The sequence below is a fragment of the Sceloporus undulatus genome, chromosome 11 (assembly GCF_019175285.1).
Source record: "Sceloporus undulatus isolate JIND9_A2432 ecotype Alabama chromosome 11, SceUnd_v1.1, whole genome shotgun sequence".
Taxonomy (NCBI): Eukaryota; Metazoa; Chordata; class Lepidosauria; order Squamata; family Phrynosomatidae; genus Sceloporus; species Sceloporus undulatus.
The window spans coordinates 5,028,935-5,053,063 of record NC_056532.1 but is presented as its reverse complement, the minus strand read 5'-3'; the positions used below and the strand labels follow the sequence as shown (position 1 = coordinate 5,053,063).

At 43.1% G+C, this 24,129-nt stretch overlaps 1 protein-coding gene across 3 annotated transcripts; it reads right to left on the bottom strand.

Annotated features, from left to right (window-relative positions):
- Positions 1–228: 228 nt before the first annotated feature.
- On the bottom strand, positions 229–24,129 carry DHX40 (DEAH-box helicase 40). 3 transcript variants are annotated; one of them, XM_042442749.1, is made up of 17 exons: positions 18,335–18,465; positions 17,378–17,523; positions 17,060–17,179; positions 15,667–15,897; positions 14,209–14,275; positions 12,838–12,969; positions 11,783–11,882; positions 11,138–11,224; positions 10,822–11,004; positions 9,923–10,003; positions 8,636–8,793; positions 5,232–5,346; positions 3,886–3,994; positions 3,408–3,502; positions 2,934–3,003; positions 1,857–2,085; positions 229–1,506 (listed from the first exon to the last, which is right to left on the bottom strand). In XM_042442749.1, exons 2-17 carry the CDS (start codon positions 17,477–17,479, stop codon positions 1,367–1,369), a joined length of 2,019 nt encoding a protein of 672 aa, XP_042298683.1. In that variant the 5' UTR covers positions 17,480–17,523; positions 18,335–18,465; the 3' UTR covers positions 229–1,366. The 3 variants fall into 3 exon arrangements, with proteins under 3 accessions (XP_042298683.1, XP_042298682.1, XP_042298685.1); XM_042442748.1 differs by lacking the exon at positions 18,335–18,465 and adding an exon at positions 18,112–18,278; XM_042442751.1 differs by lacking the exons at positions 17,060–17,179; positions 17,378–17,523; positions 18,335–18,465 and adding an exon at positions 24,038–24,129 and having other exon boundaries at positions 15,667–15,768.

The following is a 24,129-nucleotide window of genomic DNA, read 5'->3' as shown; positions in this document are numbered from 1 at the left end:
ACCAGGGACAGGTGCGATCTGTAACAAAATGCAATCCAACCGCATCCAGAAGCTTGCAAGATTCCCATTCCTGCACTATATTGTTATAAGAAGTGGAAGAGTTATAAAGTGAGGAACAAGGATTTTAACTTTCAATGAAGGTCTCTTACCTCCACAATGAGAACATCACAACCAGCGCAAGGCGATACACACTCTCAAATGAGAGAATAAATATATGTGCACACCATATGAAAAAGGAGCTCAATATGAGCCGTCAAACCTTTATCGCAAACATATAAAAATTACTTCATTTCTTTTAACAAAAGGGAAAAACCAAACATTTAAAAATCCAGAGGCAGGCGCCGTTTACATTAAAACACAGCAAACAGAAAGGAAAGAAGGAAGGAAGGAAGGAAGGAAGGAAGGAAGGAAGGAAGGAAGGAGATAGTCCTAATAAAAGCTTGTTAAACTTGCTTTTTAAACAGTTTTCTTTTTTAGAAAGGTTAAAACAAAAATGTCCCATCACTGTATGCCAGTTTCAAAGTGCGCCACCGAGAGAGAGAGAGAGAGATCAATGGAAACACTGTAAGAAGCACATATAAGAAGAGCTATAAATATTTAAGCAGGTTTATGATAAAAGGGCTTGGAAGGAGCACAGCAAAGACAGCCAAAAGTCTTGGAGTTTATTCAAACAGCACTGCCTTCCAATACCAGAACGTTCCCTCCAGGTTTGTGCACCATGAGCACAAATGGGTTTTTGGGCTGTAGGATGGGAATCACAATTTCTTTGGGTTGGACTACAGCTCCCAGAACCCTTCACTGGGCAGAACTAATGGGAATTGCAGTCTCACGATGCCAATCTTGCCCCAGAATTATTAGGAAACTATCCATCTCTCCTAGCTACAAATTTGCAGGGTGCAATGTATGTTCCATGGAAAGAAAGCAGACGGTTCGTGTTTGTAACATGGACGCAACCTCCATAAAATGTGTCTCCGCTGTCAAATGGGTGTCACTTGTGTCTTAGCAGTCAGTACAACACAGTTGTGTGTTTGCAAAAGCCAATGGGCTGCCTAATCTGTTGCACAAAAAGGGGAATTTCTTCTGTAAAAAGGTACAAGAGATCATTTTAATACCACAGAATCTCCAGGTCTGAGCCACTGCCTGCAGGACTCTCAAATGGAGCTTTTCCTTTATAGATGATCCTTATATCCATCAACAGAGCTTCACCTTTCCAATGCAATGTGATGTCCCTAAGGTCCTCCTGGGTTGTAACTCCCTCATTCTCCATCCAACAAGGTGAGCAGCGGAAATTCATCTCAAGCAAGTGTACCTATCGCAGCGGGTGATGGAGAGCGTGTGGAACAGAGGCAAGGCTGTAGCTCCTGGGTTAGCTCACGTCCTTCGAAGGGGTACTTAAGCCCTGCGTTCGGAGTTGCTTCCTCTCCAAATAGCGGGTACGAGCGTCCTGTATAGATTGGTCGTCATTCCTTTTCTCCATTTTCTTCACAGACTCGCCCGTTGATTTTTCTGAACATAAAGAAAAGCCACACGCACAAAGCAAAAGTCAAAACTGAAAGAGTGGATTATTTTTAGAACTAAGCAGGGAACCTTTGACCCTCCAGGTGATTCGGACTAACGCACCCATCATCCATTACCCATCTAGGAAACGTTAAGAGTCATAGAATCCTAGAGTTGGAAGAGACTCTAAGGGCCATCCAGTCCAACCCCATTCTGCCATGCAGGAACTCACAACCAAAGCATCCCCGACAGATGGTTATCCAGCCTCTGTTTAAAGACCTCCAAAGACGGAGACTCCACCGCTCTCAAAGGGAATTTCAACATAAACTTTGAAAACAACATAAAACCAATTGGCTCACCAGTCCACCTCTCCAGATCCTCCTTGTCCTTCCACTTGGCGAGTTCCTCCTCGGTCACTTCTTCCCGCGCCATGCTGCTCAGCTCATAGGCATCGATCTTATGAAGCCGGGGCAACAGGCCCTGCACCCATTCGTAGCGAATGGGACACACGGTCCTCACGTAAATCTTGGAGGTGACCAGCACGTCGTGAAACAGGATCCATTCCAGCTGGGCTTCCTGGCCATGGAGCTTTAAACCATTTTAAAAGAGAGAGAGATAAGGAATTTGCAAGTCAGCAGAATGTCAAGAAAGATTAGCAGCAAAGCAGCTTCCCTCCATGCAGAGTTTCCCAAGTTCAGTTCCTGATATCTCCAAACAGAGCTGGGGGGAAAGACTCTTGAAATCCAGGAGATGACTTACAATCCATGTCCATGAAGGACAGAAGAGCATGAAACCCACTGGGTACCTTTGGGCAAGTCACATACTGTCAACCTCAAGGGAAGGCAATGACAAACCACCTCCGAACAAATATTACCAAGAAAACCCCATGATAGAGTTGCCTTAGGCTTGCCATAAGTTGGAAGTGACTTGAAGCCACATAGCAACAATGACAAAGGCATAATTGATAGTTGACTTGAAGGCACACAACACATACAGACTGGGATTGGCAAAGTGTGGTCTAGGGTCCACATACAACCCCAATGTTGTTTTTTGTGCTCCTTGAACTCTTTAGATTTCAAAAGCTCTCTTCTTTTAAAAGGGAGGTGAATTACTTCTCCTGGAAGCACTTTAGTAAGGCCCTTTTTAAATAGGTTGCAGACCCTCCTGCACTCTATCTATCTATCTATCTATCTATCTTATCCTTCAAAATCAGAAATGAGCTTCTGGCCACTTTCTTTTGGTGTGCATGGAATCAAAGTTTTGAGCATCACTTTAAAAAGTCATTTGCTTTAATCCAGCCAACCCTGCTCTAAACTCAAGATCCTTTACTACACACTCCATAAGGTCAGACATAGTGAGAATCTGCTCAGTGAGCTTCACCTAGAAGACCCAACCGTTCAACCCTAAACAACAACCGGCAAAAGGAAGGCTCTTACAGCCGACGAAGGGTGAATGTGCACGGTGCTGCCGTGGCCGTCCATGGTGCAGAACGACTTGCCAACCGATCTAAAAATAAAACACAAAACAGAGGAGTGTCAGAGAGCAGCTGGCGAATGTTGAGCCCAGGCACATCCCGCATAGAAAAATGTAACCATGCCATCTGTCAAGCCACACGTTTGGAGCTCAACCTCCATTGTTTCCCTCAAAGATGGGGTACTTCTTTCAGTCGAATGGTGGGTGAGGACAAAAGCAAAAGAGGCGGGATAAAAAATGCAAGTATGTTTTACTCTAACGTTCTTACTGCCAGGACCTAAGGTCAAGGAGAAGAATTTCAGCTTTTTAATAGGAGGAAGGCCATATGCAAGCTGGGAAACCACCAAACAGCAATGTCCTGGGAAAGGCGGCATGACCATCTGAGGATGCCAGATAACCAAATTTGTCTTGGAAGCCTTCCTCTTGCCCTGCTTTACCTCCTGGCAACGTTGGCGAAATAGCCTGCACACAGACATCGCCTCAATATTTCATTCCTCGAGCCGTCAAAATGTTCTTTCGGAAAGTCCGGCCGCTGGAGAGACAAGGAGACGGAGAGAAACCCATAAGCAAAACCTCTGACAAGACACCTTTGAGGATGAGACCATCGAAGTCCAGTTCTCCAAAACTTGCTGCCCCCATCCTTCCAGCCACATTTAACTACAATTCCCATCATCCCCCACCAGCATGCTAGCCAGGAATCCTAGGCAAAATGTTATTCGAACTTTGTTATCTATTTGGGAGTGGGCTAGTAGGGGAGTGCCTTATTGCTGGTCTTACTGCAGAAGCAAGCTGTATACGCAAAGAAAGAAGTAATGCAACGAGCAAATGGGAACTGTAGTCTTGAATGAGAGTTGCGGTCCTTATCCCATACTGGGATAAAACCCAATACACCTACAGGGCAAGATCTCTACTCACTTGCTTAAGCTTGCTGGTGATTTCTCGAATTTGCTCCTCCACGCTGAACGCAAGTTTCACCGCTCTCCAGTGAATCCAGTTTTTCTGACACCAAGCCGATGGGGATTTGCTGGACAAGAGTGGGGAGCGAGTAAGTGACAAAACCAATACACTCCCCCGATGATTTTGTATGTACACTTGTCCCTCCATGTTGGCTAGGGTTAGAGACACAAGACCCCCGTGAATGTGGAAAAAAACCCAAATAACAAAAATACCATGTTTTTACCTGAGAGGATACCTCTCTAAGGATCTCTAGGTCCTCCAGGGCAACTCTGTGGTCAATGTCCGACAGACACTGACCATAGGACTGCGCTGGAGGAGCTACAAAGGCCTAGTAGAGTCTTCTCTCTAGGAATCTCTAAGTCCTCCAGGGCAACTCTGTGGTCAACGTCTGACAGACACTGACCATTGAACTGCACTGGAGGAGCTACAAAGGCCTAGTAGAGTCTTCTCTCTAGGAATCTCTAGGTCCTCCAGCGCAACTCTGTGGTCAACGTCCGACAGACATTGACCACAGACCTTCCCTGGAGGAGCTACAAAGGCCTAGTAGAGTATTCTCTCTAGGAATCTCTAGGTCTTTCAGTGCAACGTTTAGTTAAAGTTGATCACAGAGTTGCACTGGAGGACCTAGATATTCCTAGAGAGAACGTATTAATCAAATCCCTGAATCTTCAAATCCGCAAATACGGAGATGTGAGTGTATATGTAACACAGAAACATAGACACATGTACATTAAAACCAATTGAATGATCTACAAAATTAAAACCATTCAACATCCCATATGAGACGGAGCATCAACAAAACAGCACACCATGAAAAGCCCATCATGGTCAATCGCTAAAAGCTTGGTAGAAATAGGAATGTTTTCAACCGCTGGCAGAAGAAGATCAAGCCTTTCTAGACTCCCAAGGGAGGGAATTTCATAGTTTGGGAGCAGAGACTATGAAGACACTTGTTCACAACAAATGTACCTAGGTAGGTAGTGGGATAGAACGATGGACCAAACCTGAAGTCCTTAACGTTTGAACAGGCTCATATAAAGAGATGCATACTTCAACGATCCTGGACTGCATGTTGTAGTGCACTTGGAAATACAAAGGTGTTGAAAATGTCTTGCTTTGTAACCAAGTGGTAGCTATCCACTCCCACAAGCCATCGCAGCACAATTTCCATTGTCTCCATTTGCAACCTTCTGCAGCCTTATATAAATAAATTTTATCATTATGTTATTATTAATAATTATTCTGAAGGCCCCTGGTAGGAGGTTTTACATTCTCCCTGTTCTGCAGCCAATTTTATTTCATACCTTGACTTGCATTGCTCAAAGATGTTCAGGAGAGTGGCAAAGTCATTGCAGCCTCCCACTTGCGACATCAGCTCTCGGTGCCGGACTTCAGCTTCTTTTTGGCTCTCAGGATCGCCTAACGAAAGACAGATGTTGAAATCAAGTTTGTTTTTTTATATAGGAATTGTTGTTAATACGAACCTTCATAGAGGTATGCAATAAACATATTAAGAGAGAGGGCCTTCTAACGTAAGAACAACCATAAAAGCCACCCCAGTCTCCAAAGCAGGGATCTGAACACAGTCCAAACCGCAGATTCCAGTTCTAGTGTGGAGATAAACTAGTTTAGTTTGCCTATATCGTACCAAGTGCATTCATTTCAGTCATGGACCCTTTAAAAAAAGTGCAATGTATAAAATCAGATCAAACCCAGTCGCATTAAACACTGTGCAAAGGGATCTTGTAGCACTTTTGGGACTAAATGTGTGAAAGGAGTTGTAGTATAAGCTTGGTCTACTTCCTCAGATGCAAGTCTAAGAAAACAAACGGTGGGAAGACATAGTTTAGGGCCCCAGCTGAGGAATATCCTCCTCTTAGAAGCACAATTGGTTGCCAATACAGGTGTCCTTCCAGAGACAGGTAAAAACATGGATTTTATTAAAGCCTTGAGGGACTGATAGATTTAATCTAAGTCTGGACATAAATTATACACTGATCTGAACTGTTCTAACATTCCTATTTTCACTTGCTATGTCATTTAGACTGCTTTCAATCTGTTTAAATCATTTTTATTGTTTCAATCAGTTAAACTAGTTTTAATGGACACCTATGAGATTGTACAATAGGAGATAAATATTTTAATTAATTAATTAAAATTTTTAATTAATTAAATATTTATATTCCACTCCTATTGTAACAATCTCATAAGTGTCCAATAAAATTAGTTTAATTGACTGAAACAATAAAAAATTATTTTTAATTAAGTAATTAATTTTTAATTAATCAAGTAATTTTATTAATTAAGTAATAATTTTAATTAATTAATTAATTATGAATATAAATTAATTATAAATAAATAAATAAATAATGATTAATTAATTAATAAAAATTAATATGATGAAAAAAGTTAATTTGTGTTCCATCTCACAAGGGCTGCCCATACTTTCTATGTAATTTTTTGATACAATAATAATAAGAAGAAGAAATAAAACTTTTATTTGTACCCCGCTTTTCTGTAAAAAGAATCAAAGCAGCTAAGATAGTTAAAACATCCAACATATAATGATTATTACATATATTACAAAATCCCCCCCTTAAAAGCAGAATTAAACCCATTAGAATTAACATTAATTTATAAAACAAGCGTTCGTTTCCCCTCCACTACTTTCTATTACGTTCTTGAGCAGCATGAAGCTTTACAACTCCCTCACAAAGCGCCTCTTTAAATACTATTAAAAGTAAGATTTGAAAATGACTGTAAAATTGTTATTCTTTCATCAATAGATTTCCTTTTCCTTGTTACACTGCTTTTAAAATATCACTTTCTTGTACTGTTACAACAAGAGTAACTAGTGACAGGAAAGAACATGGTTTGTATCTTGTTCCTTTCTAGTTCTAAGACAGATAGACTAACAAACTATGCCATAATAACAGTAGTAACTACTACTAAGTTGCAAAAACCTGTCTAGACTTGACTTCCTTTCTCAAAATCCCATATGACTTTTTTTTGTCCCATTCATGCTTCAATTTTTTTGCTCTCTCTCAAGGGAATGTATAGATTTTAATTAAACTAAAACCAAAACACTATGCATTTTTGGTACGCCTTTCTCTCCCACAGACCAAAGTGCGTTTATGTGCATTTGTATACATTTCAACCAGTTGCCTCTTTTATGGTGAAAGGTCTGGAAACCATGCCCTATGAGGAACGACTTAAGGAGCTGGGGATGTTTAGCCTGGAGAAGAGACGGTTCAGAGATGATATGATAGCCCTGTTTAAATATTTTAAGGGAGGTCATATTGAGGAGGGAGGAAGCTTGTTTTCTGCTGCTCCAGAGACTAGGACCCGGAGCAATGGATGCAAGCTGCAGGAAAAGAGATTCCACCTCAACATAAGGAAGAACTTCCTGACAGTAAGGGAAGTTTAACAGTGGAACAGACTCCTTCCTCGGAGTGTAGTGGAGTCTCCTTCCTTTGAGGTCTTTAAGCAGAGGCTGGATGGCCATCTGTCGGGGATGCTTCAATTGAGAGTTCCTGCATGGCAGAATGGGGTTGGACTGGATGGCCCTTGATGTCTCTTCCAACTCTATGATTCTATAAGTATGCACAATATTGTGTGTTTTTTATTTCTCCAAAATGCACTACTAGGGTTGCAGATGTGCATATTTCAGAGACAAGATGGGCTTCTTCATCTTGCAACAAGACTCTGGAAGAATGAAAAAGATCTTTGTGGATGCTGGATCCCACTTTTCTTTCCCATTCTTATTTGCTGCCCCATTGCTATAAGTCAGATAGTACTAAAGAAGGCACCTTTTAGGCAAGACAGAAGAGTAAATGTGTTGTTGTTTTTAAAGTGAGAGACACAGAAAGAAACTAAAAGCACTTATGGGCCCCATTCCCACTTACAGATAAATCGGTGTGTGATCCAAATCGATGGATTGATTCAACAGTGGAGGGTGGTTCCCACAACATTTGCCCCATCTCATGTTTTCCCACTACATTTGCCCCGATCGCGTTTTTCCCCTCCAAAATAAACCACTTGTGGTTCACATTCACAAATGAATCGATTCAAAATGATTCGACTCCAGCCGGCTGATGGGGAAATTTGAATCGATTCCAATCCGCGCGTGGCTCACACTTGCGCAGAATCGGTTCATCGCAAAAGAAGCGAGGGGAAAAATCAGCGTCAAAAAGACGCGGGTTAAACAGGTCTAGCATGGCATGGCCCCCCTCTTGGAATCGCTTTTTATCAGTTCAGATTAAGTGGGAACCAGGGGCGTTCGAACCGGTTCAAACCGATTCACGATCCGATTTAAAAGGTAGTGGGAACGAGGCCATAATTGATTAAATCTCTTCCGCGGTCTGTTCTCAAAAAGGCAAAGGGATATACTGTCGTTGGCTGCTGAGCCAAGGAAGCGTGAAGTTAATATGTTACAGATACAACCAGACCTTTGTCCTTTGGCAACTATAGTTTTTGCTAAGGCACCTCTCCTTGCCCTGGGCCTTTGATCCTTTTGATCCCACGGCCGTTAAAATTCAGGACTCTGGCACTGAAACTGTAGTAAGAGATAACTGTGTATATTGGGAAAATAAGTATCCAACCCAATCTTTTCCAACCCATTCAGCAAGAATAGAAACCCATTAGAAATATGGGTTGGAAAAGTTTGAAGTGTGGGTGGCAGGCAAACCCGCGCCCTCCCGGCCGTTACCTGGTCGAATGAAGACTTTCTCCACCGACAACATGGCGGCAATTGGGAGCAGCAAGTTTTCACAGCCTAGAGAGGCTGCCTTGATGACGGCGCAAGTTAGGTTTGGAGGGAGGGGAAACTGCACTATGAACTCGCCCAGTTTGGTCACGTAGCCTCTCCTATATTATTTTGCAAGGGAAAAGTGACAAATCAAGGGGAGTGGTTTGGATTACATTGACCGACTTTGCTGCCATTGATAAATTTCAGTGTCTTTCCAGAAAGCGCCCTGAAACGCCAAGGTACAATTCCTCCGCCATGTAACCCACCCTGTGAAATACCAGCATAATATCACAACCAAGTGAGAATGCCACCAAAACATCCTCAAATTTATTTCTTTGTACCTTGCATGTATATCCCTGCTTTTCCTCCAGCGAGCTGAAAGCAACATACACAGTTGCTCTCCTCCTTTCTTTATACTCACAACATCCCTGCAAAGTGGATCAGGCAGAGAGGGAACGACTCTTCTAGAGTCACCCAAAGACTTCTCATGCCCCAATGTGGGGGCATAAATGCCATCTTCCAAGTGTTAATCCAACACCTTAACCAATACATCATGCTGCCTCTCTAGTGAACCTGCTTTAAACCAAGCCAGATGGTTTCTTCATCTGGCCCAATATTAGGCTAGAATTCAGAGACATAGCTGTGGTAGTCAGGAATATGAGTACGTAAATAATATTTATTATTATTATTATTATTATTATTATTATTATTATTATTATTATTATTATTTATATGTCCCGCCTCTCCCTACGGATTACAACAGAGATAAAATATAATAAAATTACCATGAAATATTACTAACTAATGCAACTGACATTAGCCGCAATTGACATGGAATTGACTATTAGGCGGAAGAAGTTATCCTTCAAGGGTCAAGAAGGGATCTTGTAGCACCTTTGATACTAACTGCAGGAAAGAAGTTGTAGTTTATGGAAGCTAATGCTACCACTTCTTTCGTACAGTGAGTCTCAAGCGTTATACAAGATCCCTTTGCGCACCCCAATATTATTTCCTCTAGTGGGAACCCCCTACCCATTCAAATCAAGGTACAGAGTTGGCATTGGAGCCACAGATCCGGATCTGAAACACCAGGGACCTCTTCCCTTCCCTAGTGACAAAAATCGAATCGCCCCCAATTTACTAGTTTAACAATTTGCTGCCTTTGCATGACACCTGAAATCTGCTGCTATCACACTCTTCCTAATGACAGAACTGGCTGTGATCATTCACCCAGATCCCTAAATTTACCTGTCGATGGCACTGCACTGGTAAAGCTGCTTCAGGGCTTCCAGGATGCGTCTCTCTTCTGGGCGGTCCAGATAAGGAAACCTGCACAGAACACCCCCAAAGCAGATAAACAATCCAGTCACCTAGGCTTCTTTACAAGAGCAATGCCCAAGAATAACTAAGACAAAACAGTGATCTTAGAAGGAATCAAGTCTGAACCTTTCTTAGAAATCAAAAGCATTGAACTGAGGCTATCACGTTTTGGACATATCATGAAACAACAACAAGACTCACTGGAAAATCAGATAATGCTTGGCAAAATGAAATTAAAGTATTACCGGTACATGATATTTGTTTTCCGCTTCCCTCCCCATTCCCCTTTCCCTTTTGTGCTGTATCTCTGTAGATAATCTGCCAAGGCAAAGGTGTAGCCTCAACCAGAAAGGCCTTTGGAGCATCTGACAACGTCTGATTTTAAGTTATCCTTGGCCTGTTACAGACTGCCAAAATAAAGCTGCTTTGGGTCACTTTGGGGGTATGCTGTTTAAATGATGCATGTACCCTAAGAATCCGGAAGCTACACCAAAGCTGCACTCCAGTGCTTAGGAATGGAGTGTGGCTTTGGCGCAACCTCCGGACTCTTAGGACCCATGCGTCATTTAAATAGCATACCTCCAAAGAGACCCGAAGCAGCTTCATTTTGGCAGTCTGTAACAGGTCCTTGTATTTTTAATGTGACTTAAGGTAGCATTCCTCAACCACAAGTCATGGCTAGGGATGATAGGAGTTGTGGCCCAAAGACATCTGGAAGGTTGAGAAAGACTGTTGATGTTTGAAGTGGTTTGACAAGACGCACAAACTGTTATTCCTCTATCAATATCTCCCATAACTCTGTTCATCCTTCTGGCAAGATGGGTTACCTGATAACATCATGTATCCCAAGGCACTTCAAAGTCAGTATCACAGATGTCAAACTGGTTCGCTTTATCTCTGGAACCATGTGGTCAGGCATACATTGCTCCCAGAATTCCTTGCTGTAGATCCGGTAGCATTTCCCAGATGCTGTCCTGCCAGCTCTCCCGGCTCGCTGCAAAGCTTCGCTTCTGGAGAGCAACACACAAAAGTTATTTAGCTTTACATTTCTTTACATCTGAATTATATAAGTATATGCCAGGTGCCAAAGGAGGGGACAGTCTCAAATCATCTTCTTATAACCCAGCATTGCCTCCAACTTACTTGGAAATAGGGACGACCTCCAACATGTCCAAGCCCACTCTTGGGTTATGGTTCAATTGCTTCACAAACCCACTATCAACCACAAACCTGAAGAGAGACAGAAATGAGAAACATCATTGTAAAGCTAAGTTCACAAAACAGCATCAAACCTTTAAGTGTGTGGTTTTGGGGGGGAAATAAAACTACTGAGGTTATCCAGAAATTTGGGGGATATCACCATGAAGCTACTGGTGATGCCCAAATCTCTCCTGCTGCTTCCGGAGTAATGGAAGAAGTCCTGAACCAAAAGAAGGGTTAAGAAGCTGACATGTACTAAAAGATCCTAGCTTAACCTTGCACTTTAATGAAGGGAAAGCAGAATATTAAACCCAGCTTCAAACCATGGCTTCATATCCTCGCTTATTCTAAAACTGGTAACCATAATCCAGGCCCTGTATGGCCACAGGACAGGAGGACAGATATGAACTACATGCTATTGCAGGTTTGATCCCTACTAGAATACACCCAGTGAATCCATGAAATTTATATTGGCATTTGCTTACCAAGTTTCCGTTAATCCACATGATCTAACAATGAGGTACAAGCCCTGGTCTACTGTTAGCGATTTTGCTGTTTCTCCCAATGAAAACCCACAGAACAGCTCACCTGATCCCATCGATGGTGAGAGACGTTGCGGCGATGTTGGTGGCCACCACACATTTCCTTATCCCCGGAGGCGGAGGAAGGAATATCTTTCTCTGCTGATCTATATGAGCAAAGAGTGAAAGAGAAATGCAAAACCTCTGCACTGTAAGTGCATCTTTTACAATAGGTTGAGGGCTGCCTGTTGCGCAGAGGACAAATCTGGAATTTGCAGAGACAGAGAAAACCAATATAGAAAGCTTCCAAGACCCACAGCAACTTTTAGGAAACGGAGCCATGTGGAGGAGGCCCAAAACCATTAACTTCATGTAATACATGCTATATTATGGCTTCTCTCTCTTAGTCATGCTCATTTTCCTTTTGCCTTCTGCACACCTGGGACTCCTAGAGTCGCCAACTGATGGAGGGAAGCAAAGCATCCATGCTGGATCAGACTCCACTTGCTGAGATCCAGCTACCATACTCTCATGTCTGGCATTTATAGCCATAAAGTCTGAAACTAGCAATGTGCTGGATGCAATATGTAATCTGTAATTTGCACAAGACTAATACAAACCATACAGTCACACATACTCAATGCATACTGTAGCAAACTGTCAAGGAGCTAAATACAAGTCCACCTCCCCCCAAAAGCAAGGGGCCCCAATTAATTTATTTACAGACTAATAATAATAATAATAATAATAATAATAATAATAATAATAAATGATTTATTTATAGCCCATCCATGCTTGTTTAGTAAAAGTCAATTCCGGTATGTTTAACAAGGCTTGCTCCTGAGTAACTCTGCAAAACACTGATTTCTGAAAATGGGAAGGGACTCAAGATCATGGGGAAAAGGTAGGATAGACATTTTTAAAACTAACCCTACCATAATCTAGATTCCAGATATGTTGGACTACAATTCCCATCCACACAGCCAATTCAACCACTGCCCCATTTGGCAGAGGATGATAGAAAGTGTCATCCAACAACTGGATGATGTCGGTTTGGAGGGAAAGCTATAGTGCATTAAGAAAGTCTACGCAACACGTCAGTTTCAAAAGCAAAAAGCTCACCTGTCGGCATTGAGCCATACAAGGGGAGTATAAGCAACCCTTCGACAGCACTCTCTCTCACATCAAAACGGTAATCGATCCGCTCCGCTTTCTGGAAAAGCAACTCGCATGTTCTTTCAATCTCAGATTGGCCTGAAATAAAAACACAGTAGATTTTTATTTGTTGGGGAATTTAAGGAGACTCTCCAAAACAGCAGCTCAAAAATGCATCACATCCTATTCATGTCATACTAAGTCGGCACATTTGTCATTCTACCACACTAAAGAAAGTCTTCACGTCAAGGACTGGTGCCTGGGTTTTTCTACTTTCCTTCTCCCTCCCATTTTATCTTCCTTTCGTGTTGTGTCTTTTTGTTTTTAAAGATTATATAAGCAAGGAAGGTCTTTTTTCATACATATGTAAGCCACTCGTACTTATATGTTTTTATGCTGTGCAGTAGGACACGAATGCCATGAATTACGGGGCTTAAAAGTTTACAATAACAAACAAACTACTTTGCTAGGAGGAGAAAGGAGAAAGAAGCTAGGGAAGAATGTGAAGCCTCCCATTACTGAAGTTTCGGTGACTTTGGCCCCATACAGATTGCCAAAATAAAGCTGCTTCAGGTCACTTTGGAGGTATGCTGTTTAAATGATGGATGCGTCCTAAGAGTCTGGAAGCTGCGTCAAAGCTGCGCTCCAGTCCTTAGGACTGGATTGTGGTTTTGGCGCAGTTTCTGAACTCTTCGGACACATGCAACATTTAAACAGCATACCCCCAAAGTGACCCGAAGCAGCTTTATTTTGGCTTGTCTGTATGGGGCCAAAGTAAAGATGAGACAGGTTTGTCACTGCCTTCCTCCAAATGTTGTTGTCGATGGGAGCCATACAGTTGACTCTGACTTAAGGCAACCCTATAATAGGGGTTTCTTGGGTATACCCCCAACTCAATATTTCAGTGATCAGCAGGTAAAGATTTTCCTATTTCAGAAGGCTTTTGGGAATGGACTGCTTCTTGTGTAAAGGACCTTTGTTTAGTGCACTGTGTGTGTTGTGAGCCTTCAAATCGTTTCCAACTTAGTGGCAGTCCTAAGGCGATCCCATCATGGGGTTTTCTTGGCAAGATTTGTTCAGAGGAAGTTTGCCATGGCCTTCCCCTGAAAGTGTGCGACTGGCCCAAGGCAACCCAGTAGCTTTCATGGCCAAACTGGGAATCAGATCCTGGGCAGTGACTTGAACCCTGTTTTCTCGAGTCAGAGTCCAATGCTCATACCACTACATCATACTTGCTCTTCCTTTAACTATAGCCTACAGTTTTAATTTCATCACCCAAAGAAGAGAACGTTTGCACAAGGTGATGTCAAATGTTTGGATGCAGGAGAAGATGCTCACCAGTCAGAAAAACCAGGATGTCTCCGGCCGCGCCATTCAAATGGATGTCCAAGGTCACTTTGATGGTCTGAAACGAGTGGCATTAATGGGATTAAGAGGAGGCTCAAGCGAGATCCTCTTTCACACAAAAACGCTGGAAGGGATTTTCCCTCTTGGTCTCGCATACGCAAGCTAGCTCACAATAACCCGCTGAGAAGCGGATAAGACCTAACCAAACTTGCGCTTACTTCGGTACGATCGATCGACTTAAAATATTTAGATACCATCTTCCTTTTAAAAAAAGAATCCAAAATGGTTTTCACGCAATTATAAAAGCGTGGTGAAAACATAGCAACCGTTGGGTATTACACGGCTTTGCAAGACAAGTCTTGAAACAATGGCCTGTTAGAGACTGCCAAAATAAAGCTGCTTCGGGTCTCTTTGGAGGTATGCTATTTAAATGATGCATGGGTCCTAAGAGTCTGGAGGTTGCGCCAAAGCCACACTCCATTCCTAAGCACTGGAGTGAAGCTTTGGTGCAGCTTCTGGATTCTTAGGATGCATGCATCATTTAAATAGCATACCTCCAAAGAGACCCGAAGCAGCTTTATTTTGGCAGTCTGTAACAGGCCAATGTCATCAGTTAACAAGAAAAAGCCAAGATAAACTAAGACAGGAAGAAAATGTGCATCTGTAATGTGTGATCCTCCAGTTGTTGTTGGAGTGCAGCTCCCATCATCCCTCACCACTGGTTATGCTGAGAGGGATCATCCAGTATAACACATGGGCATGCAGGAATACACAATTACAGAACCCTTCAAAAATGCCCAACCAAATGCCCTCTATTTAAAGACCTAGAAAGACATGTCATAAACTGGTTGTAAGTGGACCTCAAAGCACTTCTGGGTTTTTGTTTTTTGGCTTTCTGAGGAGTCCACACAGATCTTGTGGGGGTCTCTGGGACAGAAACCTAGCCCCTGGACCAGGGACAGGTGACTGAGGGAGACTAGGAGGCCATACAATTCCCATCAATATTTTTTTTAATGGTCCCCAAATGCCCACCAAGGAGTATGGGGGATTTTTGCCACATTTTAGCACACCCAGGCCATCCGAACACCAGGAGAAGCCTTCTTTAAAAACAGGCGCTGGGATCCTATATGACTTTACATATACCTAAATATATGTGCACAGGCACTAAGACACCCAAATCCCCTTTGCATGCGCTGCTGTCAAGCTTAGTGTCACCCATGCCATATCTGTGTGCTTCATTTTCACTGCCCAAGTGTAGCACCCTACCATTCTCTCTGTTGAAATTCATTTTGTTAGTTTGGACCCATATCCAATTGAGGGAAAGGATGGCATTTCTCAGTATATGTAAGACCTAAATTTGGCCCACAGACTTCAAGATGCCAAGTACTGAAAAAGATGTTGTCATACCCACCCTTCCAGCCCCCCAAAAACACACCAAGGAGCATGCACCTCTGTAACATATGCAGAACTTTCAGCATCTTTCGGTCCCAGGGCACCACAGAAGATCTCCTTAACAGGATAGTTTCGTCCTGGGATATCCATCACCAAGCACCCGTTGAAGAACTCAGAGAACTTGTCGGTATCCAGGGTGGCCGACATCACCACCACTTTCAGGGGTTTCTTTCTTTCAGGAGGCTTCTTCTTGTGTAACATCTGCTTCAGCAAGCCAAACAGGATATCCTGGCAGCAAAAGAATGGACAAAGTCTTAAGGGTTTGAGTTCTGACAATGACTATTTGAATAAAACCTAAAAAGAGGATGGGAAATATTTGGCACCCAGATGTTTTGGACTTCAGCTTCCCAATGCACCAGCTAACATCACCAAATGTTAGTCTATTGGACTTGTAGAATAAAACAACTGGAGAGACAAAGATTCCCCAACTGTGGTCTAAGAAGAAGACATTGAGACTGTAGAAATGAAGGCAGCATATGCTGGCCTCATCCATCAGCCAAGAATCATGAGCCAAAGGAAAAGATAGCTTCCAACGCTAGAATCATGTATACTTAAGTAACTTCTGACCCGATAGAAACATCACCCACCCACACTCCAATTGCTGGCAGAATGGACCTTCTTCTCACCAGGCACCTGATGCCTGATAAAATAGGTTTGCAGAGAAGTCACCGTTGTGGCAATAGCGTCCCAATCATGACTAAGTACAGTAGTGATAGTGAATACAGAATACAGAGATATAGCCGTGTTAGTCTATGGAATTGGTATGCAGAGAGACCTTACGTAACAGTTACCGAGGTTTATTTATCCATAATTATTTCTTATTCATGACTGCTATTTAGTCACGACTGTGATGCCATTGCCACAATTAACTTTACCCCCCAAATATATCTTACCGGGCATCCATTCTACCAGCAATCGGCGCATGAGTGAATGAGATTTCCATCAAGTTTGTGAGAGTCAGGTTGGAGAGGTGACAAAGGGCACATACAGACAGGCCAAAATAAAGCTGCTTCGGGTCACTTTGGAGGTATGCTATTTAAATTATGTATGTGTCCTAAGAGTCCAGAAGCTGCGCCAAAGCTACATTGCAGTCCTTAGGACTGGAGCATTGCTTTGGCATGGCTTCCAGCCTCTTAGGATGCATGCAGCATTTAAACGGCATACCTCCAAAGTGATCCGAAGCAGCTTCATTTGGGTCTGTCTGTATGGGTCCTTAGTTCAGTATACTTAACTATAGTTAGCTCCCATGATAAGTCAGTAGCTGATAAAAGTTCACCTCTTTGAGTCTTTTTTGTGTGCAGAGCAAACTAAAACAAGAATGAAAACAAACAGCTGGTGTGGATCCGAAAGCGGTTTTAGTCCACTTATGGGCCCAATATCCAGCACTTACCGTACTCAGGCTCCTCTCGTGCGCTTCATCGAGGATCACAATACTGTATTTGGTCAAATGGGGGTCTGCCAGTATCTGTCTCAACAAGCAGCCATCTGTCATGTACTTGATGGACGTTTCCTGCATAGATTGTAAAAATCAAGCGTTTGGTTAGAGGCCAAGCTTGAATAAAGCAATCGGGTTGGCATTTGCTGAACCTCTGACAGTTGGGCTGGTTTGCTTTTCTGGACTTTAAACAGAGTAGAGGAGCCAAAAATGGCCCTCTACCTCTTAGGTTTAAAAACTAAAAGGTATCACAAAGCCGTTTCGGACTTGTACCTCCGAGATGCATTCTTCGAATCGGACCTGGTATCCGACAACGCTCCCTAAAGGGCAGCCCATCTCCTCCGCCACTCTCTCCGCAACTGAGATGGCGGCCATTCGCCGCGGCTGCGTCACGGCGATTGCCCCGTGCTTTGCCAGACCTGTGAGGAGGAACAAAACAGCTCCATTGATTTTACAGAAAGAGGGTAACAGAGAAGTCATTTCCCACCCTCGAAACAAAAAAAGGGTCTTAAATCACAAGGCAGATGTGGCACAACTTCAGGCTGGGAAAGTTATTGTTGGACCGCAACTCTCAGAAGCGTGGCCGCTGTGTCTTTGGACACAAACTAATGATAGTTATTATGAGGACCAGCATGGCATAGTGGTTTGAGTGTTGGACTACAACTCTAGAGGCCTGGGTTTGATTCCTAGCTCTGCCATGAAACCCACTGGATAACCTTGGAGAAGCCACACTCTCTCAGCCTCGGGGGAAGGCAAAGAGACTGTAGTTTTTGTGAGACATTTTGAGCCTTCTCTATCAGAGAGCGCTATGGTGCCACAATGAACTACAAATCCCAGGATCCCATAGCCCTAGCTGCCCTGGCTCAATGCTAAGGAATCATGGGAACTGTAGTCTTTTGTGAGACATTTTGAACCTTCTCTGTCAGAGAGAGCCCTGGTGCCACAATGAACTACAAATCCCAGGATCCCATAGCCTTAGCTACACAAAGAAAAGGTATAAACATGACCTTCTTGGTAGAGATATTTGGGGAGCTGGGTGGTCTTCCCACTCCCTGTCTCTCCTGTCACCACCAGACAGCCATTTTCTCCCACAGCAGCCACTAATTCCCTTCTATACTTCCATATTGGCAACAATTTGGGTCCCCTTCCCTCCATCTCTGGCTTCTTCTCTTGGGCTGAGTCGCACTCTTATGACGTCACAGCCAAACTCACGCCTCCCTCCCTTCTTACATCCTTCAGCCTTTGCTCCTTGGCTGCATCCACACTGCAAAAATAATCCGCTTTAACTGCCCTGGCTCCATGCTATAGGGTTTTTGGGGGGCTTTGTAGTCCTGTCAGAGAGGGTCTGCTGCTCCCCAGGAAACTACAAACCCCAGCATGGAACCCAGGGCACTTGGACTACAGCTCCCGGAAGCCTCAGCTATGTTGGCCAATAGCCTGGGCTTCTGGGAGTTGGAGTCCAAAAGCCCTTGAAGAGCACAGTTTGGGGACTACTGATATATAATATAGATATGATACACACACACACACACACACCAGTGGTCCGCAAACTGCCCTTTAAGAGATCCTGGACTTCAACTCCCAGAAGCCTCAGCCATATTGGCCATTTGTCTGGAATTCTGGGAGCTGAAGTCCAAAAGCCCTTAAAGAGCACAGTTTGGGGACTACTGATATATAATATAGATGGATATATAATATAGATTAGCTTCTGAGAGCTGAAGTCCAAAATCATAGGGGAGAGAAGCAGGCAAGGAACAACAGGCCTCTGCCTGCCAAGAAGAAGAGCCCTCCCCCGACCACCATCTTGAGGGGAGAGAAGCAGAGTTTTTTTTGTTTTGTTTTGTTACTTGCTTTGTTGTATATGTATATGTATGCTGTAAACCGCTTTGATCATAGGAAAAGCGGTATACAAATAAAACATATTATTATTATTATTATTATATATATATATATGAGAGACATATATGATTTTGGATTATCATCTCCCAGAAGCCTCAGCCACGTTGGCCAATAGCCTGGGCTTCTGGGAGTTGGAGTCCAAAATCCCTTAAAGAGCATAGTTTGGGGACTACTGATATATTTTATATATGTGTACACACACACACACACACACACCTAACATTGGTCCCCAAAGTGTGCCCTTTAACTGATTCTGAACTCCATCTCCCAGAAGCCTCAGCCATGTTGGTCAATAGCCTGGGATTGTGGGAGCTGAAGTCCAAAAGCCCTTAAAAATAATTGTTTGGGGACCACATCCATCCATCTCTCTCTCTCTCTCTATAACAGTGGTCCCCAAACTGTGCCCTTTAAGAGCTTTTGGACTTCATCTCCCAGAAGCCTCAGCCATGTTGGCCAATAGTCAGGGGTTCTGGGAGCTAGAGTCCAAAATCCCTTAAAGAGCACAGTTTGGGGACCAGTGATAGAGAGAGAGAGAGAGAGAGAGAGAGAGAGAGCGTGCCTGTGTGTGTGTGTGTGTGTGTGTGTATAAAAACAGTGGTCTCCAAACTCTGCTCTTTTAAGAGCTTTTGGACTTCATCTCCCAGAAGCCTCAGCCAAGTTGGCCAATAGTCAGGGATTCTGGGAGCTGAAGTCCAAAATTCCTTTAAAGAGCACAAGTGAGGGATCACTGATACATGATATATAACATAGATAATACATATATAACATCTGTCTGTCTGTCTGCCTATCTATCTATCATATATAATACATACAGTTGGATTCCACTGGATTTTTTATCCGCAGATTCAAGTATCCACTGCTTGAAAATATTTAATATATATATATATATATATATATATAAATTCCAAAAGCAATCCTTGATTTTGCTATTGAATATATATATATAAATTTATATATATAAATATATATAAATTCCAAAAGCAATCCTTGATTTTGCTATTGAATATACTATTTTACTACGCCATTGTATTTAGTGGGTCTTGAGCATCCATGAATTTTGGGGGGCGAGTGGGCGGGTTAAAGCGGAGAGCTATTGCGCCAAAGGAACACAGAAAAACGCACCGGAGAAAAACGGGGGGAGAGGCGGGGCGAAGGCGAGGGGGGGGCCAAAAAACATTCGGATGCACACGGCGAGGAAGAAGAGAGAGGACGACTGTTCTCTGCTGATCTAAATGGCAAAGAGTGAAAGAAAATGCAAAACCTCTGCATTGTAAGTGCGTCTTATTTTACAATAGGTTGAGGGCTGCCTGTTGCGCAGAGGACAAATCTGGAAGTTGCAGAGACAGAGAAACCCAGTTAGAAGCTCCAACGCCCACACAAACTTTTAGAAAACGGAGCCATGTGGAGGGGCCCAAAACCATCGACTGCATGTATACTGCTATATTATGCTCCCTCTCTTGAAGTCATACTCCTTCTGCACACTACCCCTAGAGTCGCCAGCTGATGGAGGGAAGCAAAGCATCCATGCTGGATCAGACCTCAGCTTGCTTAGATCCAGCTACCCATACTCTCAATGTCTAGCATTTAGACCATAAAGTCTGAAACTAGCAATGTGCTGGATGCATATGTAATCTGTAATTTTGCACAAAACTAATAAAAACCATAACATTCACACATACTCAATGCATAATTTAGCAAACTGTCAAGGAGCTAAATAACAAGTCAACCTCCCCCCCAAAACCAAGGGGCCCCAATTAATTTATTTACAGACTAATAATAATAATAAAATAATAATAAAATAAGAATAGATATAATATTTATTTATAGAGCCCATCCATGCTTTTGAGTAAAAGTCATTCTGTATGTTTAAACAAGCTTGCTCCTGAGTACCTTCGCAAAACACTGAAATTCTGAAAATGGGAAGAGGGACTCAAATCATGGGGGAAAGTGAGGATAGAAATTTTTAAAACTGCCTTCCACTCATCTAGATTACAGATATGTTGGACTACAATTCCCCATCCACACCACAGCCAATCCACCACTGCCTCCCGTTTGGCAGGGGATATAGAAAGTGTCATCCAACACTGGAGATGTCGGTTTGGGGGGAAGAGCATAGTGCATAAGAAAGTCAAACAACACGTCAGTGTTCAAAAGCAAAAGCGTACCTGTCAGCGATTGAGCCATACAAGGGGTATAAAGCAACCCTTCGACAGCACGTCTCTGCTCATCATCAAAACGGGTAATCGATCCGCTCCGCTTCTGGAAAAGCAACTCGCTGTTCTTTCAATCTCAGATTGGCCTGAAAAAAAACACAGTAAGATTTTTATTTTTTGGGGAATTTTAAGGGACTCTCCAAAACAGCAGCTCAAAAATGCATCACATCCTATTCATGTCATACAAGTCGGCACATTTGTCTTCTAACCACACTAAAAGAAGGTCTTCACATCAAGGACTGGTGCCCTGGGTTTTTCACTTTCCTTCTCCCTCACATGTTATCTTCCTTTGGTTGTTGTGTGTCTTTTTGTTTGTAAGGTAAGATAAAAGCAAGGAAGTCGTTTTTCATACATATGTTAAGCCACTCGTACTGATATGTGTTTATCTGTGCAGTGAGGACACGAAAAGAGCCATGAATTACGGGGCGAAAAAGTTTACAATACAAAAAAACTACTTTGCTAGAGGAGAAAGGAAAAGAACTAGGGAAAATGTGAACCTCCCATTACTGAAGTTTCGTGACTTGGCCCCATACAGATTGCCAAAATAAAGCTCTCTTCGGTCACTTTGGAGGTATGGGCTTTTAAATGATGGATGCGTCCTAAGAGCTGGAAGCTGTGTCAAAGCTCGCTCCAGTCCTTAGGACTGGATGTGGTTTTGGCGCAGTTTTCTTTCTGGACTCTTAGGACACTGCAAATTTAAACAGCATACCCCCCAAAGTGACCGCAGCGCTTTATTTTGGCCTGTCTGTTGGGGCCAAAGTAAATGGGAGACGGTTTGTGTCCTGCTTTCCTCCAAATGTTGTGTGTGAGAGCCATCCAGTTGAACTCTGACTTAAGGCAACCCATAATAGGGTTTTCTTGGGTATACCCCCAACTCAATATTTCAATGTCAGCAGGTAAAGATTTTCCTATTTTCAGAAGGCTTTTGGGGAATGGACTGCTTCTTGGTGTAAGGACCTTTGTTTAGTGAACTGTGTGGTGTTTGTAAGCCTTTCAAGTCGTTTCCGACTTAGTGGGCACCCAAGGCAATCCCATCATGGGGCTTTCTTGGCGAGATTTGTTCAGAGGAAGTTTGCCATGGCCTTCCCCTGAAAGTGTGCGACTGGCCTAAGGCAACCCAGTAACTTCCATGGCCAAACTGGGATCAACCCCTGGCATGACTTGAACCCTGCTTTCCTCAGAGTTGGAGTCCAATGCTCAAACCACTACATCATACTGCTGCTTTCCTTTAAAACTATCCGACATTTTAATTTCATCACACCAAAGAAGAGAACATTGCACAAGGTGATGTCAAATGTTTGGATGCAGGAGAAGATGCTCACCAGTCAGAAAAACCAGGATGTCTCCTCCGCGCCGCGCCATTCAAATGGATGTCCAAGGTCACTTTGACGGTCTGAAACGAGTGGCATTAATGATTAAGAGAGGCTCAAGTGAGATCCTCTTCACACAAAAACGCTGGAAGGGATTTTCCCTCTGGTCTCGCAAACGCAAGCCGGTACAATACCCGCTGAGAAGCGGATAAGACCTAACCAAACTTGCCTACTCTTCGGTACGGCCGATCGACTTAAAATATTTAATACTACTTCCTTTTAAAAAAAGAATCCAAAATTTTTTCCACACAATTATAAAAGCGTGGTAAAAATAGCAACCGTTTTATTACACGGCTTTGCAAGACAAGTCTTGAAAACATGGCCTGTTAGAGACTGCCAAATAAAGCTGCTTTGGTCTCTTTGAGGTATCATTTAATGATGCATGGGTCCTAAGAGTCTGGAGGTTGCGCCAAACACACACCCATTCCTAAGCACTGGAGTGAGCTTTGGTGCAGCTTCCGGATTCTTAGGATCATGAATCATTTAAAAGCATACCTCCAAAGAGACCCGAAGCAGCTTTTATTGTTGGCGTCTAACAGGCCAATGTCATCAGTTACAAGAAAAAGCCAAGATAAACTAAGACAGAAAAACGTGCATCTGGAATGTGTGATCCTCCAGTTGTTGTTGGGAGTGCAGCTCCCATCATCCCCTCACCTGTTTATGCTGAAGGATCATCCAAGAACACTGGGCATGCAGGAATACACAATTACAGAACCCTTCAAAATCCCATCAAATGCCCCTATTGAAGACTAGAAAGACATGTCATAAACTGGTTGTAAGTGGACCTCAAAGCACTTCTGGGTTTTTTGTTTTTGTGGCTTTCTGAGGAGTCCACACAGACCTTGTGGGGGTCCTGGGACAAAACAAGCCCCGGAACCAGGGAAGGTGACTGCAGGGAGACGGGAAGCCATACAATTCCCATCTATTTTTTTTAATGGTCCCCAAATGCCGCACACAAGGAGTATGGGGGATTTCTGCCACATTTTACACACTAGGCCATCCAAAGACCAGGAGAAGCCTTCTTTAAAACAGGCGGGGGATCCTATATGACTTTACATATACCTACTAAATAATGGCACAGGCACTAGACCCCAATCCCTTTTGCATGGCTGCTGTCAAGCTTAATGTTACCCATAATATCTGTGGCTCATTTTCACTGCCCAAGTGTAGCACCCTACCATTCTCTCTGTTGAAATTCATTTTGTTAGTTTTGGACCCATATCCATTGAGGGAAAGGAGGCATTTCTCATATGTAAGACTAAATTTGGCCCACAGACTTCAAGATGTCAAGTACTGAAAAAGATGTGTCATACCCACCCTCCACCCCCCAAAAAACACCAAGGAGCATGCACCTCGGTAACATATGCAGAACTTTCAGCATCTTTCGGTCCCGGGCACCACAGAAGATCTCCTTAACAGGATAGTTCGTCCTGGGATATCCATCACAAGCAGCCATCGAAGAAGTCGGAGAACTTGTCAGTGTCCAGGGTGGCTGACATCACCACCACTTTCAGGGGTTTTTCTTTCTTTCAGGAGGCTTCTC